Raw genomic sequence first — 13,105 nt, 5'->3', positions numbered from 1 at the left:
CCTCTCTCCTCTCTCTCTCTCTCTCTCCCTCTCTCTCCATCTCTCCCTCGCTCTCCCCCCTTCTCTCTCTCTCTCTTGCTCTCTTCCTGTTGTCTTTCTCTATAATGATCTCTCTGGCTCTCTCTCTCTCCCTCTCTCTCTCCCTCGCTCTCCCCCCTTCTCTCTCTCTCTCTCTCTATCTCACCCTCGCTCTCCCCCTTCTCTCTCTCTCTCTCCATCTCTCCCTCGCTCTCCCCCCCTTCTCTCTCTCTCTTGCTCTCTCCTGTTGTCTTTCTCTATAATGATCTCTCTCGCTCTCGCTCTCTCTTTCTCTCAATATATATCGCACTTTCTCTAAAATATATCTCTCTCTCGCTCTCTCCCCCTTCTCACTCTCTCGCGGAAAAGAAAGGAGTACTTTGTAAATATGAAATAACCCCAAAAATATATAATCCCAGACCGACTTCATTCCCACCGTGTGAGAGTTTCCTTTCCGTACAAGGCAGGCAGGATGACACACAAGACATGTGACACTCTCAGACGGACGGACAGACAGACAGACAGGATAGACAGACAGAGACACACAGACAGACAGACGGAAATACAGACAGACAGACCCAACCACAAACACCCCAAGCACCCGCACGCACAAACACACACACACACAGACACGCACACACACACAAGCACAGACACGCACACGCACGCACGCACACACACACACACACACAGGTCCCACCTGGATGGGAACACCTGAAGCACACGGCCCTGAGCCGACTTGTGTTTTTATTGACCTGAGGGTCGATTGTGAGACCGGGTCCTGCAACACGGCCTCTGTGTCTTCCTTCCCCTCTCTCCATCGCCGACTCCAACACACGCCTCAATAACACTGATGTCTATTTGATGGCCCTTCCTTCCGCTGGCTTCTTTATGCGTTTTAATATGCTGTGTGAGTAAAGACGGCAAAGGTTTGCCATGGAACTATAACGCTATTTTGTGTGTGGCTGCTATGTGACTGCATATTGAGAAATCAATCGGTGGGAAGGGAACGGAAAATCACATTTGAAATAAAGATCGGGACAGTATGTTAGAAGTTAGAAATGTGTGTTTGTGTGTGTGTGTGTGTGATTGTATGTGATGTATGTGTGTGAATGTGTGTGTGTGTGTGTTTTTGTGTGTATGTGTGCTGGCAGGGGTTTCCCATAAGAGACGAAGAAGCCGTATGCTGTTAAAAGCATTTTGACAGCATATGGTCGTGGCGGAGTGTGTGGGTGTTTATCAGTGTGTGTCTGTATGTGTGCATGTGTGTGTGTGAGTTTGTGTATGTGTGTGTGTGTGTATGTGCCTGTGTGTTTGTATGTGTGTGTGTGTGTGTGTGTGTCTGTGTGTGTGTGTTTGTATGTGTGCATGTGTTTGTGTGTGTTTGTGTTTGTGTATGTGCGTGTGTGTGTGTGTGTGTGTGCGTTTGTGTGTGTGTGTGTGTGTGTGTGTGTGTGTGCGTGCGTGCGTGTGTGTGTTTGTGTGTGCTGGAAGAGGTTTCCCATAAGAGACGGAGCAGCTATAGAACACACTATCAGATGGCCGTTTATTAAAAGCATTTTTGACAGCATATGGTGGTTGTGCAGTGTGTGTGTGTGTGTGTGTGTGATTATCAGTGTGTGTGCGTTTGTGTTTGTGTATGTGTATGTGTGTTAATCGTGCTTTGCATTCCAACGGAGGAGTAAAAGAATGAGTCGGTATTTTCAAGGTTTTGACAGCAGAAGAGTGACAGCGGGGGAGAATGTGTGCGGATTTTTTCTTGTGCATGTGTGTGTGTGTGTGTGTCTGCGTGTGTGTGTATGCTCTGGCTTAAACTTAATTGGCCCAGATCTGCCATTCACTGCGGCGGGTTCCATTCCTGTGTGGGTGGTCTCCCAGGGTGGGGGCGGGGGGCGAGCTATAGGGGGTGACATAAGATATATTAAAGATGCTCTCTCCCTCTCCCTTAAGTCTCTTTTCACATTACACACACACACACACACACACACATGCATTGACACACCTGCACAAACACACAATTGCATTGACACATGTGCACAAACACACACACACACACAAACAAACAGACATGCACAGAAACAAACACAAACAGTCACCATCTGTTAATGCAAACAACTGTCGGACACAAATAGGTCAGTGCTGAGAATATCTTCTCCACACGCACACGCCCCCACAACAGTTGTGTGTGTACATACACAGCACATACTTTCACTTCTAGTTTAAGGGTACATGTCGAATCTGTATTGATGTGTACATACAGATGTGTTTGGCATACACATATGTGTCATGTGTATGTCGGTGTGTGTGTGTGTGTGTGTGTGTGAATGTATATCTACAATCTGTATAGTAGGTGTGTGGATGCCTTCAGCCAGTAAACTCTTGTTGGAGTAAGGCAGGCAGGACAGACGGTGTTGCAGTGAGCCTCTGCCAATAAGGTGGCAGCAGGTGTGATTCCAAGACATACATCTGTTCTAAAACAGTTATGCATACAGTAACAATTAGGCAAATTAGCCAAAATTACTTTCCGCATGATTAGTGGTCAAATAGAGAAAACCAAAACAACAACACCATCTCCCCAGGGTAGCAACATCGCAGTGTGCTACGTTCACCGTTAGGCTTTAATTAATGCTATTTTTAAGGATTAATGCAGAGAAAACATTGCCGAGAGCTGTCCATTAAAGGCTGTTTAAAGAAACTGGAATAAGATCAATTTTAAACCGCTCTCCTTAAACATTGAAAACACGACTTATTGTTTCGCACCAGCAGATGTATCGATTTGTTTACTGTTTACCACGCTTTTGGACGATTCCATAACCGTTACCCAACGCATTGGGAATGACATAACAAACACTAATTCGTGCTTATCTCTTCATCTCCGATCGACAACTGGGGTTCCGGTGAGTTGGCGGAACGGTGAAGGAAAAGGCAAAAGAAAGCAGGGGAATCAAACGCATGATTCAGCGGGTTGATCCGAAGCCAACTCCAAACCTGCCGAAGCTCCAGATTCTCAATGACTCAACACGGCGAAACCAGCCAATCAACAGCAACGCAGGCTTACAAAGCGGCCAGGAGCTCCCAGCTCCCTGGACACATGTAAGGGGAGCGAGAGAGAGTTGGAGGTGGGGGTAGACTCGAATAGAGCTTCAGATGGAACAGAGGGCGGACATTTTGAAACAGCGGTGTTGAGCTCGCCTGTCGCCCAGTGCTTCGTGACTGGGAACACATCGGGTATTTCGAACTAGGGGTGACGAGGCCTTCTTTAAGTCCTTGTCACCCTCTGGTTTGAACCACCGATCACTTGTCAGTTCTGCCCCCAAACAGCAGCACCAATTATTCCCCGGTCGGCGGACAGTTTAAGCCCCCCTCGCGCCTTCCTCCTAATCCCCCCGCCGCCCCCAGAAGGACCCGCCGAGGTAACTCGCGGATTCATTAGAGAAAACCATTCTCCGGGTCTCCGGGGGACTCCCACTGCAAGCTGCTTTGGTAAACTAAGCCCCAACGCTCACCGTTTTGTGAGCGGCACACAAACACGAGCGAAGGAGGGCTATAGGGTTATTTTGGGTTTCAGAAGCCTCGTGAGATGATTCAGTTCCACGCTCAGCACACCCCCGGCCTGCCGGCCCGGGAAGAATGCGCCTCATTCAGCCTCCTCTCACGACTCCACCGGTGTTGGCTCTGGATCCACCAGCCCGGAGGAGGTGGATCCAGCTCTTCTCTATCTGGTTACCATCTACGACGGAGGGGTCCAATTTGCTCGGTCTATGTTTACCACTTTGAAGCGCTGTGTATATAAAAGGTGGCCCGTCCATTCCCTCGGGGCCTGCGTAGCTCCGGTCTTTGTTCTAAGGAAACAGAAACAAAATCAACCTTGAAATCTACTTTTCTCAGTTTCGCTAAAATTGTCTGCTTCCTCTGATCACGAGTGCTGCTTCGGATTACAAATCAAAATTTAATTAGTGACAGAAACGCATGACTTTCAGCTGCAACTCAATGCTAACTAGTTTCTCTTACAAAGCCCTGCTTGTGAGCTGTTTGGATATAGTGTGTGGCCCAAGCACTAGTTTACTGGAGGAAAACAAAACCGACATGACGTGTGGGTGGAAACGTGGGTGATACAGTAACACACGTATGCACAAACAAACACACACACACACACGCACATTCACACACACGCACACGCGCACTGAGAACTGTTGCAGTCCAATGAGGATGCCAATGCGCCACTTTTAGAACATTCTTTTGAACCTCTCCGCTGTCTCTCTTTGTTTGTCTTCCTGAAAGAGACGAGAGGCTTCTACCCGTTGATCTGTTGATCTGTCGCCTGTTGGTTTAGATTGTTTACCCGCTCGGATGCATTGTGGCGATACACCATCGTCGCCCGTTTGTCTCTCGCACTCAACGCCTCGTTACTGTGGCTCCTCAGAAGATTCACATTCTGAGGAGGGACTTCATTCGCCCTCGTTAAACACAGGCCTGAGAATCCCTTTGAGACGGTGTCTACGATGAGGGGGAAGCATAAACAAACCCGACGAACGCCGCCGTTTGATCTCAGGAGATGTTAACCTCGTCTGATGCCGTCACAGGATAAAGCCCGCTTGATGTAACCGTCTTTAATAGCAGAGGTGCAAATCAGTTACAAGATGAAGCAGGGATAAAACAGGTGAGGACGCAAACTATGGATCACTTGTTTTAAAAGGCAAAAGGCTAGGCTGGCAGATCTACTGACGCGAGGACGGACAGAGAGAGGGAGAGAGAGGGAGAGAGAGAGAGAGAGAGAGAGAGGGGGGGGAGAGAGAGAGAGAGTGAGGGTGAGGGGGAGGGAGAGAGAGAGAGAGAGAGGGGGAGAGAGAGAGAGAGCGTGAGAGGGATAGGGAGAGAGAGAGAGAGACAGAGAGAGAGGCAGAGGGAGAGGGAGGGAGAGAGAGAGAGCGAGAGAGAGAGACAGAGGGAGAGGGAGAGAGAGAGAGAGGGAGTGAGATAGAGGACCACTCAAGTATGTAGCCTGCAGATCAAAGAGCCATCAATATAGGATTTCTAACAAGGACACACACAGATCACCTTAGGGAATGTATTATTCTATATTGCACCAAGCACGCGCACATGCACACACGCACACACACGCACAAAGAGTATTATTTTTTTCATTCATTGCTTTCTGTCTGTTCAATATCTAAATAAACAAAACAAACTGCAGGTCTTAGGTACAGTTTGGTATTATTACATAATGTGATATATCATATCATGTATCACGTCATGTAATTCGATGGCAGACATCTGGGGAACCCGGGCATGCCTGAGGGTTTTTGGTTCGACATGAAACAACATTTGAAAGGAAAGCCGAAGGTGTCAACACAACAAATCAAACGGATGAAAGCCAGCAGCAAAAAGGAAACAGTCCGCTGCACACTGTGGTTGAACCAGGGGAATTACACTCGCTCTCTGACGAGAGGAAAGGGCAGAGCAGAAAAGGGTTCACTCGCATACTTACGGGATGACATGCGTAGGTACGTGCATACCGACTGTACATATTCACTGCTGTGTGTTTGGGGACGGGCTTATGTACATTTATGTGTATTTTTACATTTAGAGCATTCAGCAGAAGCTTTTATCCAAAGCGACTTACAATAAGTATATTTGTCAGAAGAAGAAACAACAAAATATCAATCGGTACAGTAAAGATTTTCATAGAACCAAGTGCGAGGATAGCTAGGATAAGATGCTACACGATGCCAAATACTATTTTATAAGTGCCAGGACGTACCACATACAATAAGTGCGTACATTAAGTGCCAGGACATACAATAAGTGCGTAAAGGGGTGTTTTTTAGGAGAGTAAGTAATCCATTGATTAAATTCCAAGGATAAACCTTGGATAAACCTCCTCTGTTCCCAAAGATGCATCCAGTTTGAAGTGGAGCAATTTGTTTACACGGTCACCAAGCCTATGCTGCATTCAAAAATAATATTAAATCAACCCTGAGGGTATTTGTTGAGCTATTTCAAATGGATGCTTTGGTGAATCTTGGCCGGCGCTTTTGAGCATTGTGAGACGCCCACACATTGTACATTGGCTCCTACTGTTCAGAGCTGCTGAGCATTGTTCCTGCAGCAAGCTGAGTTTAGACAACAAGGTTAACCCAGGCTCCATTTGTTGAAAACAAGAGGATTTTTGTTACAAATAAACAGAGAGTGAGTATCCAGTGTGGATTAATGTGAAGCAAGACTCATTGACGTTTTTCGTTATCGGCAGCTCTGTTTCCTGTCGTTTGTCTTTGTGCCCTCTGTTCTCGATGTGAGTGTCAGGATGAGGTCTGACTTTAAAACGTGTTCTGGTCATCTGAGGATTGATCACCCGAGCCTCCGGCGTGTGGAATTGGGCCAGCTGAGCTGCTTCAGAGCCATTAAAGGCATAGTAGGCAGTGTTAATGACCTGACCAATCACAACCTTCTGACTTTGTATCAAATACAGTGACATGATATGCAAATTGTTCTTCATGCTGTTGAAGGAAAAAATTAAAACACTTCCTTAAAAAAAAGCGAATGACGTTGGAGACCCAGGATGTATCCTGGGTCTCCGACGCTATTCACTGGCCGATCGAGCATCTTGTTCTACGTTCAAACTTGTTTTAACGACTGGTAGAACAGGAAACACTGCAGGGGATTTAGCAGGAAGCGCGAGGCAAACCACGATTGATGGCCGAGCAGACTCCAGAAGGAGCCTTCCCCCCCTCTGCCCTCAGCGGCCTCCAGAAGGAGCCTTCCCCCCCTCTGCCCTCAGCGGCCTCCAGAAGGAGCCTTCCCCCCCTCTGCCCTCAGCGGCCTCCAGAAGGAGCCTTCACCCCCTCTGCCCTCAGCGGCCTCCAGAAGGAGCCTTCCCCCCCTCTGCCCTCAGCGGCCTCCAGAAGGAGCCTTCCCCCCCTCTGCCCTCAGCGGCCACCACAGGGTCTGGGTCTGGAGGCTCTTTGTCTCCGCTGCGCCGGGCTCCAGGTGTCCTGGGCGTCCGGCCGGGCGCTCGGTGGTCGATGCTAAACCAATAAACATTGAGTCTGTGTTCTCCTTCCTGCTGCTCGGCACCATCGGTTTCTTTCACCTCCGCCGGGCTTCTTCCAACCGCTGCCCAGAAGGCAGGAGACAGGGTCCAGGGAGGCTGGCTCCATGAGGACAACAACCAGCTCCTCTTCCCTGTGGGGCAGGCAGTCAGGGCGTCCACCTGCCTACCACATCTAACACCACCACCACCACCACCACCACCACCACCACCTCCACCTGCCTACCACACCTAACATCACCGCCACCACCACCACCTCCACCACCACCACCACCACCACCACCGCCACCACCACCTCCACCACCACCACCACCACCACCACCTCCACCTGCCTACCACACCTAACATCACCGCCACCACCACCACCTCCACCACCACCACCACCACCACCACCACCGCCTGCTTACCACATCTAACATCACCGCCACCACCACCACCACCACCACCACCACCACCACCACCACCTCCACCACCACCAACTGCTTACCACATCGAACAGCACTACCTCCACCACCGCCTGCTTACCACATCTAACACCACCACTACCTCCACCACCACCACCACCGCTTACCACATCTAACACCACCACTACCTCCACCAACGCCACCACCTCCCCCAGCCACACCACCACAACAAGCACTGCCACCAGTGCTGCACTCACAGGCAGACCAAAGACTCCCTGTCTGCACACATAACCTACAGCCCAACTTTTAGACACGATTGTAAGCCCACCCGACTCTATGATCTATTGTCAGCACATGGTGTGACCAAGTCGTTAGTGGGATTGAATCGGCGAAGTGCAGCTCTGCGAGGGAGGAGGTTTATACCTGGTGATGTTTTTCCTGAAGAGGGAGCCTCCTGAGGTTTCAGTTTCTGCCACAAGGAACCATCGCAGCATTTGTTTATTTTTCCACATCCATTTATTGCTGGTGAGGGTCGTGGGGGCCGGAGCCTATAGCTTAGTACGCAACACGGTACGGTGCACAGGCACCTAAAAAACGAGTCAAACTAGTGTATTGGGTGTTATTCAAACTAAATTATATGTTCCATAAATCAGAAAGCAAAGCCTCCTGTCAGATCCATATATGTTCCACCGATCTTATCCTCCCATCCGTGGACTAACAGAATTAGGGCTGCATTATGTAACTTTTTCACCGCTGCCATCACTTTTTGTTAAATTAATTCCACCACCAAGTGAAGAATAGAAACCTGCCCGCCCACCACAGCCCGGGGATCCATTCTCTAAATAAATCTGGTTGTCGGAAAATCTGATTTTTAATGAAAAGTGATCGGCTGCACTGAATAAGCGTTATAGTGCAGATGTAATCTGAGATAATTAGATACCATAAGGAGGAGAATGGATAATTTAGGATAACTCGGACATGCTGGCTCAATATCCACCTGTAAAAAGTATCTCAAATGTTGTTTACATCCATTTGCCACGGCAACTAGTGGAAAATTGCTTAGCAACGGTAAACAAATGGGGAGCTATGTTTGTTGTTCACAAAGAGGGGACATTAATATTGCCTCATCTCACCGAATCAAACACTTACCAAGTCCTAACCATGTATGTTTTTTGAAGTCGCCGTACTGAAGTACAGATGCAGTACTATTCTACCTCAAGCTGTTGGGCCGGGAATGAGAAGTGCTTGGTCGATATCCACGGATATACACCACCTTCTCTCCCATCTTAACACCTCATTAGACCTAGCTGGCCCCACGGAACCCGGGGGAAGGAGAGAATTCTAGAAGGCATCATTTGAACATAAAAGCCACGGAGACGGTAACAGCATCGTGACGACGGAGCTGAACCCAGGCTAATGCATAACGAGCAGCCTGCTACACTCCCTAGAATGAATCAGCAGCAGCAACAGCAGAAGCAGCTACGACAACTCAGCGAAACATGCCCAAGAAGAGGCCTGTGACCTGGGGACAAGCAAGGCGTGCAGGCACACACACAGACCTCGGAGCGGCAGCTGTGAGGGAAAGGGAGGCGTTTTGGTCGACGGAGACGACAAAGAGAGACAAGGAGATGGTGTCACTCCAGAAGGCTTTGCGGGACCTGGAGCGAGATCACAGGGCGGCGAAGAGGCAGGAGGTGCGCTTGTGGAGAGTGAGGGCATGCCTGGTGGAACGGGAGAGAGAGCTCCGGGAGCTGGCCGGGAGGGCGGAGGCCAGACTGGAGGACAGAAAGTGGAAGATGGCCGCCCCCAGAGTCCGGCTCCGCACGCTGGAGAGAACCAGGGGGTCGGTCCCCATCGACGATGAGGTGGGGGCCGGGGAGGGCGACTACGACCACAGCCCCAAAGGCTGGACGGACACGGGGGAGATGGAGAGGAAGACCGGAGAGAGGAAGGGCATAGGAGGGTCTCAGGACAGGAGAGGAGAGAGGAGATTCTGCCGACTAATGTAGGTCGATTCATCCCCGGATGGGGCCCTTCTTGGCCTGACCTTTGACCTGAACCGTGACCTGAACCCCCCAGAAGTCTTTCAACGTGGTGCTCCTTTTTGGTAACCTCCGCCTCGATGGCTTTGAAGAGCTGATGGACTGAATGTGTAAATAAATATTATTTTCATTTATGAGAATAATAATTATTCTATTCCAATTAATTGATGGATGTACTACTTGTGTGTGTATACATATACAGGATATCACCTCTAGTCTAGCAATGCATATAATGTAAGAGTGGCTGTAGCATGCATTTGCAGTCCCATACACACACACACACACACACACACACACACACACACACAGACACAAAGACACACACTCACCCACACACCCTCACAAACACACAAACACTCATACACACTCACTCCTAGCCACACACACACACACATACACACACAAAAAGCCTCACACACTCATGCACACACACACACACACACACACACACAGAACCCCGGTTCCCCTTCACTGCCCAATGCACCTCCTCCCAGAGGGCGACCAGGCGGGATGAATTGGGCACCGTGCCCCCCCCCAGCTGTGACGCGTTTCCCGGGCCCCGGAACACTCTGTAGGTGCCTTACCCCCTGACCCCGGCCTGCTGATCCATCTCCCTCCCACCCGATCTGCTTCTATTCCGGGCCACCGTCCCTGCGGTGTCATACCGCCTGCCCCCCCGCCCCGCCCTTCCGCTCGGCTCCACAGGGAGAGGCTGGCAGCACGCCACCCGCGGCCCGGCCATGACTCACCGGAGGAAACGCACCGCAAACACCGAGGCGGGCGCGCGGATGGCTGGTGTGAGTGGCAGCGTGGCCGCGCGGCTGTGTCACCGTGTGGGCGTGTGTGACCGTGTGGGCGTGTGTCACCGTGTGGGCGTGTGTCGCCGTGTGGGTGTGTGCGTGCGCGAGGACATAAGTGGTTGCCATGTTTGCAGTGGCATTCAGTAAAACAAGCAGGTGGACGGTCGGGAGAGTTTATTTTTCGCTGCACGTATCAAAAAAAGGGGGGGACGGCGGACGAGTGAGAAAAAGTCAGAGGAACTGTTGATGCTTTATTCAGAAAAAGAGGGCTCCTCACTCGCGTGGGAATCGAAGCGGCTCCGAAGCCTAATAAGCGCCAGGTGTATGAAAGGAACGGGCGTGACCCGTATCTGCTGCACGCATGGAGGGAGAGCAGAGAGAGAGGCAGGGAGAGAGACACTGTCTAACCCACCGTTGCCTCGCCGCCCGACCAGGTAGCCTCAACACGGCAGCTTGTTAATTCTCCATCTGTCTACAGTCCCTGTCCCTCTCTGCCTTCTCGAGCTGCCTCTGCCCTCGCTCTCCCACACACACATACATGGACAAGGCAATGTACCCTCACACATACACACACACACGCGCACGGACGAGTGTACACACAAGCGTGCGTACACGCACATACACTCGCGCACGGACAAGCGTATGCACGCACACGCGCCCACACGTGTGCACACATGTACGCATGCATGCACACACGCACAAACACAATATGCACAAACGCCATAAACACACACACGCATGCAAACACACACGCGGGCGGGGACAGCGGGCTTGAGATACGCTGAGGTCAAGAGGCTCAGCAGGGGTCCGCCTCCCTCTTATTTAATTCGCTATTTAATTAAGAACTCATTCATAAAACCCACACACCCACAGACCCACACACACTCGAACGGACAGCACACTTAGAAAATTCAGTCGGCCGAGACCGAAGATGTCCTTTGCAGAAAAACTGCTTTCATACTGGAAGTGGTTTCGGTTTGGCGGCTGAACATTATTGTGTCCTTCCGACCTCGCCAATCTTCCTTTCCACATGATGCGTGCTGACCGCTTAATAAAGAGCATTCTGAGGCTGCTGGACAGGGGGCACAGGGGAGCACGGGGGGGTCGCTGATCACTGCTCCCCAGCCAGGTCCCTCTGGGGGTCCGCAACCGAACCCTGAAACACACGGACAAGAGAGAAACACGGTCAGATGCAGTGCTGCCCGGCCAAAGAAAGAGCAGTTATGATATAATATATATTATCGTGATTTATGATGATGTGTGATCAATGCATTTCAATCGTTCCCTAAACCTGTAACATTACATTGACATTTAGGGCATTTGGTCGGCACAGAAAAGATATTCATTAAAAAAAAAACATTCCCCATCTATAAAAAAGAAAGCTAGGATAAGATGCTAAACAATGCTAAGTACCATTTGTAAGTGCAAGGACGTACAACAATAAGTGCGTACATTAAGTGCCTGAACGTAAAAACATTCAATCAGTGTGTAAGAGGGGTGTTTTTAGGAAGAGCAAGTTAATCGCTGAACAAACGCTACACAATAATTAGTACTATTTCTAACATGGCTCTCGGTTGGTTGTTCCACATGGTCATTATAGACCGCTAAAGCCCCCTCCTTAACCCGACCGACGCAGTTAGCAAGGTGGGGTGACAGCCGTGTGAAGAACAACAAAACAACACAAGCTAGCCGCCATCAACATTAGCCGCAAATACTCAGTGAACTACCTCGGCTATTAGCAAATGAAGCTCAGCACCGGGGGAGTGGAATTAGCATCACATCCGGCACATGAAAGGAGACACGGATGAAAGATGTGGAGGAGGCGCGCTCGAGGGAGGAAGAAAATAAGAAAAGGGAAGGTCGAGTGTTATTCCATTAGCGGCGGAGGCAGCGGCGGTCAAGGCGTGGAGCAGGCAGTAAAGGCTGGGCCCTAATAGAGTTGTAATGGTGTGGCTTCGCAGACGTCACATTAGGGCTGACCCCGGGTCAGAGCCAGACGAGTAAGGAGAAGGTCCGATAGCAATGACCCAGAACCGAGCCCCCCACCTCCACAGAGACGTGCGCCTTGCCAGTGGATGTGATGATAATGACAATATACTGCAGGAGATATCAGCAATAGAAGACAGGAGAGCCATTATAACGTGTCTGTGCTGATTGGGGAGAGGTGTTATGAGTTCTGATGGCGGTGGTGTGTGTGTGTGTGTGTGTGTGTGTGTGTCTCTGTGTCTGTGTGTCTGTGCATGTGTGTGCCTATGTGGATTTTAATCTTCTGAACTACAGAGAAAAGAATGACCCGGGCAGAAATATATTATTAATGTGAGAATATTTCTGGAGTGCATATCGAGTTCTAACTTTCATGAATGCGGTTTTAAAAGGGCAATTAATCCACCGGCTCACTGGCAATATTTTTGTTTTGATGTCCGCCCACTGGGAAAGAGCTATCAATAATACCATTCAGGGAAAAACATGCAACGCATTAAATCACACATCGTGAAAGCAACAATTAGTGCAGTTGATCATCACCCCCCCCCCCCCCCCGCCAAGCTGTTTGCACACCTTCCCTCCCCTGGCCTTAACCCCGGACGACGCCGGCGTCTGTGGCGGCGAGCCGAGGTCAGCCTGGCTTTGGTGAGGGCCCCTCGGTCTGACAGACAGACAGACAGACAGACAGACAGACGGACGGACGGACGGACGGACGGACGGACGGACGGACGGACGGACGGACGGACAGACGGAGTGGGTGGGCGGACGCAAAGGCACACATGGATGCACACAGACAGACAGACAGACAGA

The 13,105-nt window shown here is 50.3% G+C and overlaps 1 protein-coding gene across 1 annotated transcript in view; it reads right to left on the bottom strand.

Annotated features, from left to right (window-relative positions):
- Positions 1-10,521: 10,521 nt before the first annotated feature.
- LOC307092116 (endonuclease V-like) overlaps positions 10,522-13,105 on the bottom strand; it is a 50,128-nt gene continuing 47,544 nt past the window's right edge. Inside the window, exon 9 of the mRNA XM_079759014.1 lies at positions 10,522-11,468. Coding sequence (XP_079615140.1) covers positions 11,424-11,468 — 45 coding nt within the window. The 3' untranslated portion in view covers positions 10,522-11,423. The remainder of the gene's footprint in view (positions 11,469-13,105) is intronic.

The sequence above is a fragment of the Pollachius pollachius genome (assembly GCF_949987615.1).
Source record: "Pollachius pollachius genome assembly, chromosome: 2".
Lineage (NCBI taxonomy): Eukaryota > Metazoa > Chordata > Actinopteri > Gadiformes > Gadidae > Pollachius > Pollachius pollachius.
Note: the sequence above shows the minus strand (reverse complement) of the source record. Positions and strands in the feature narration are given on the sequence as shown.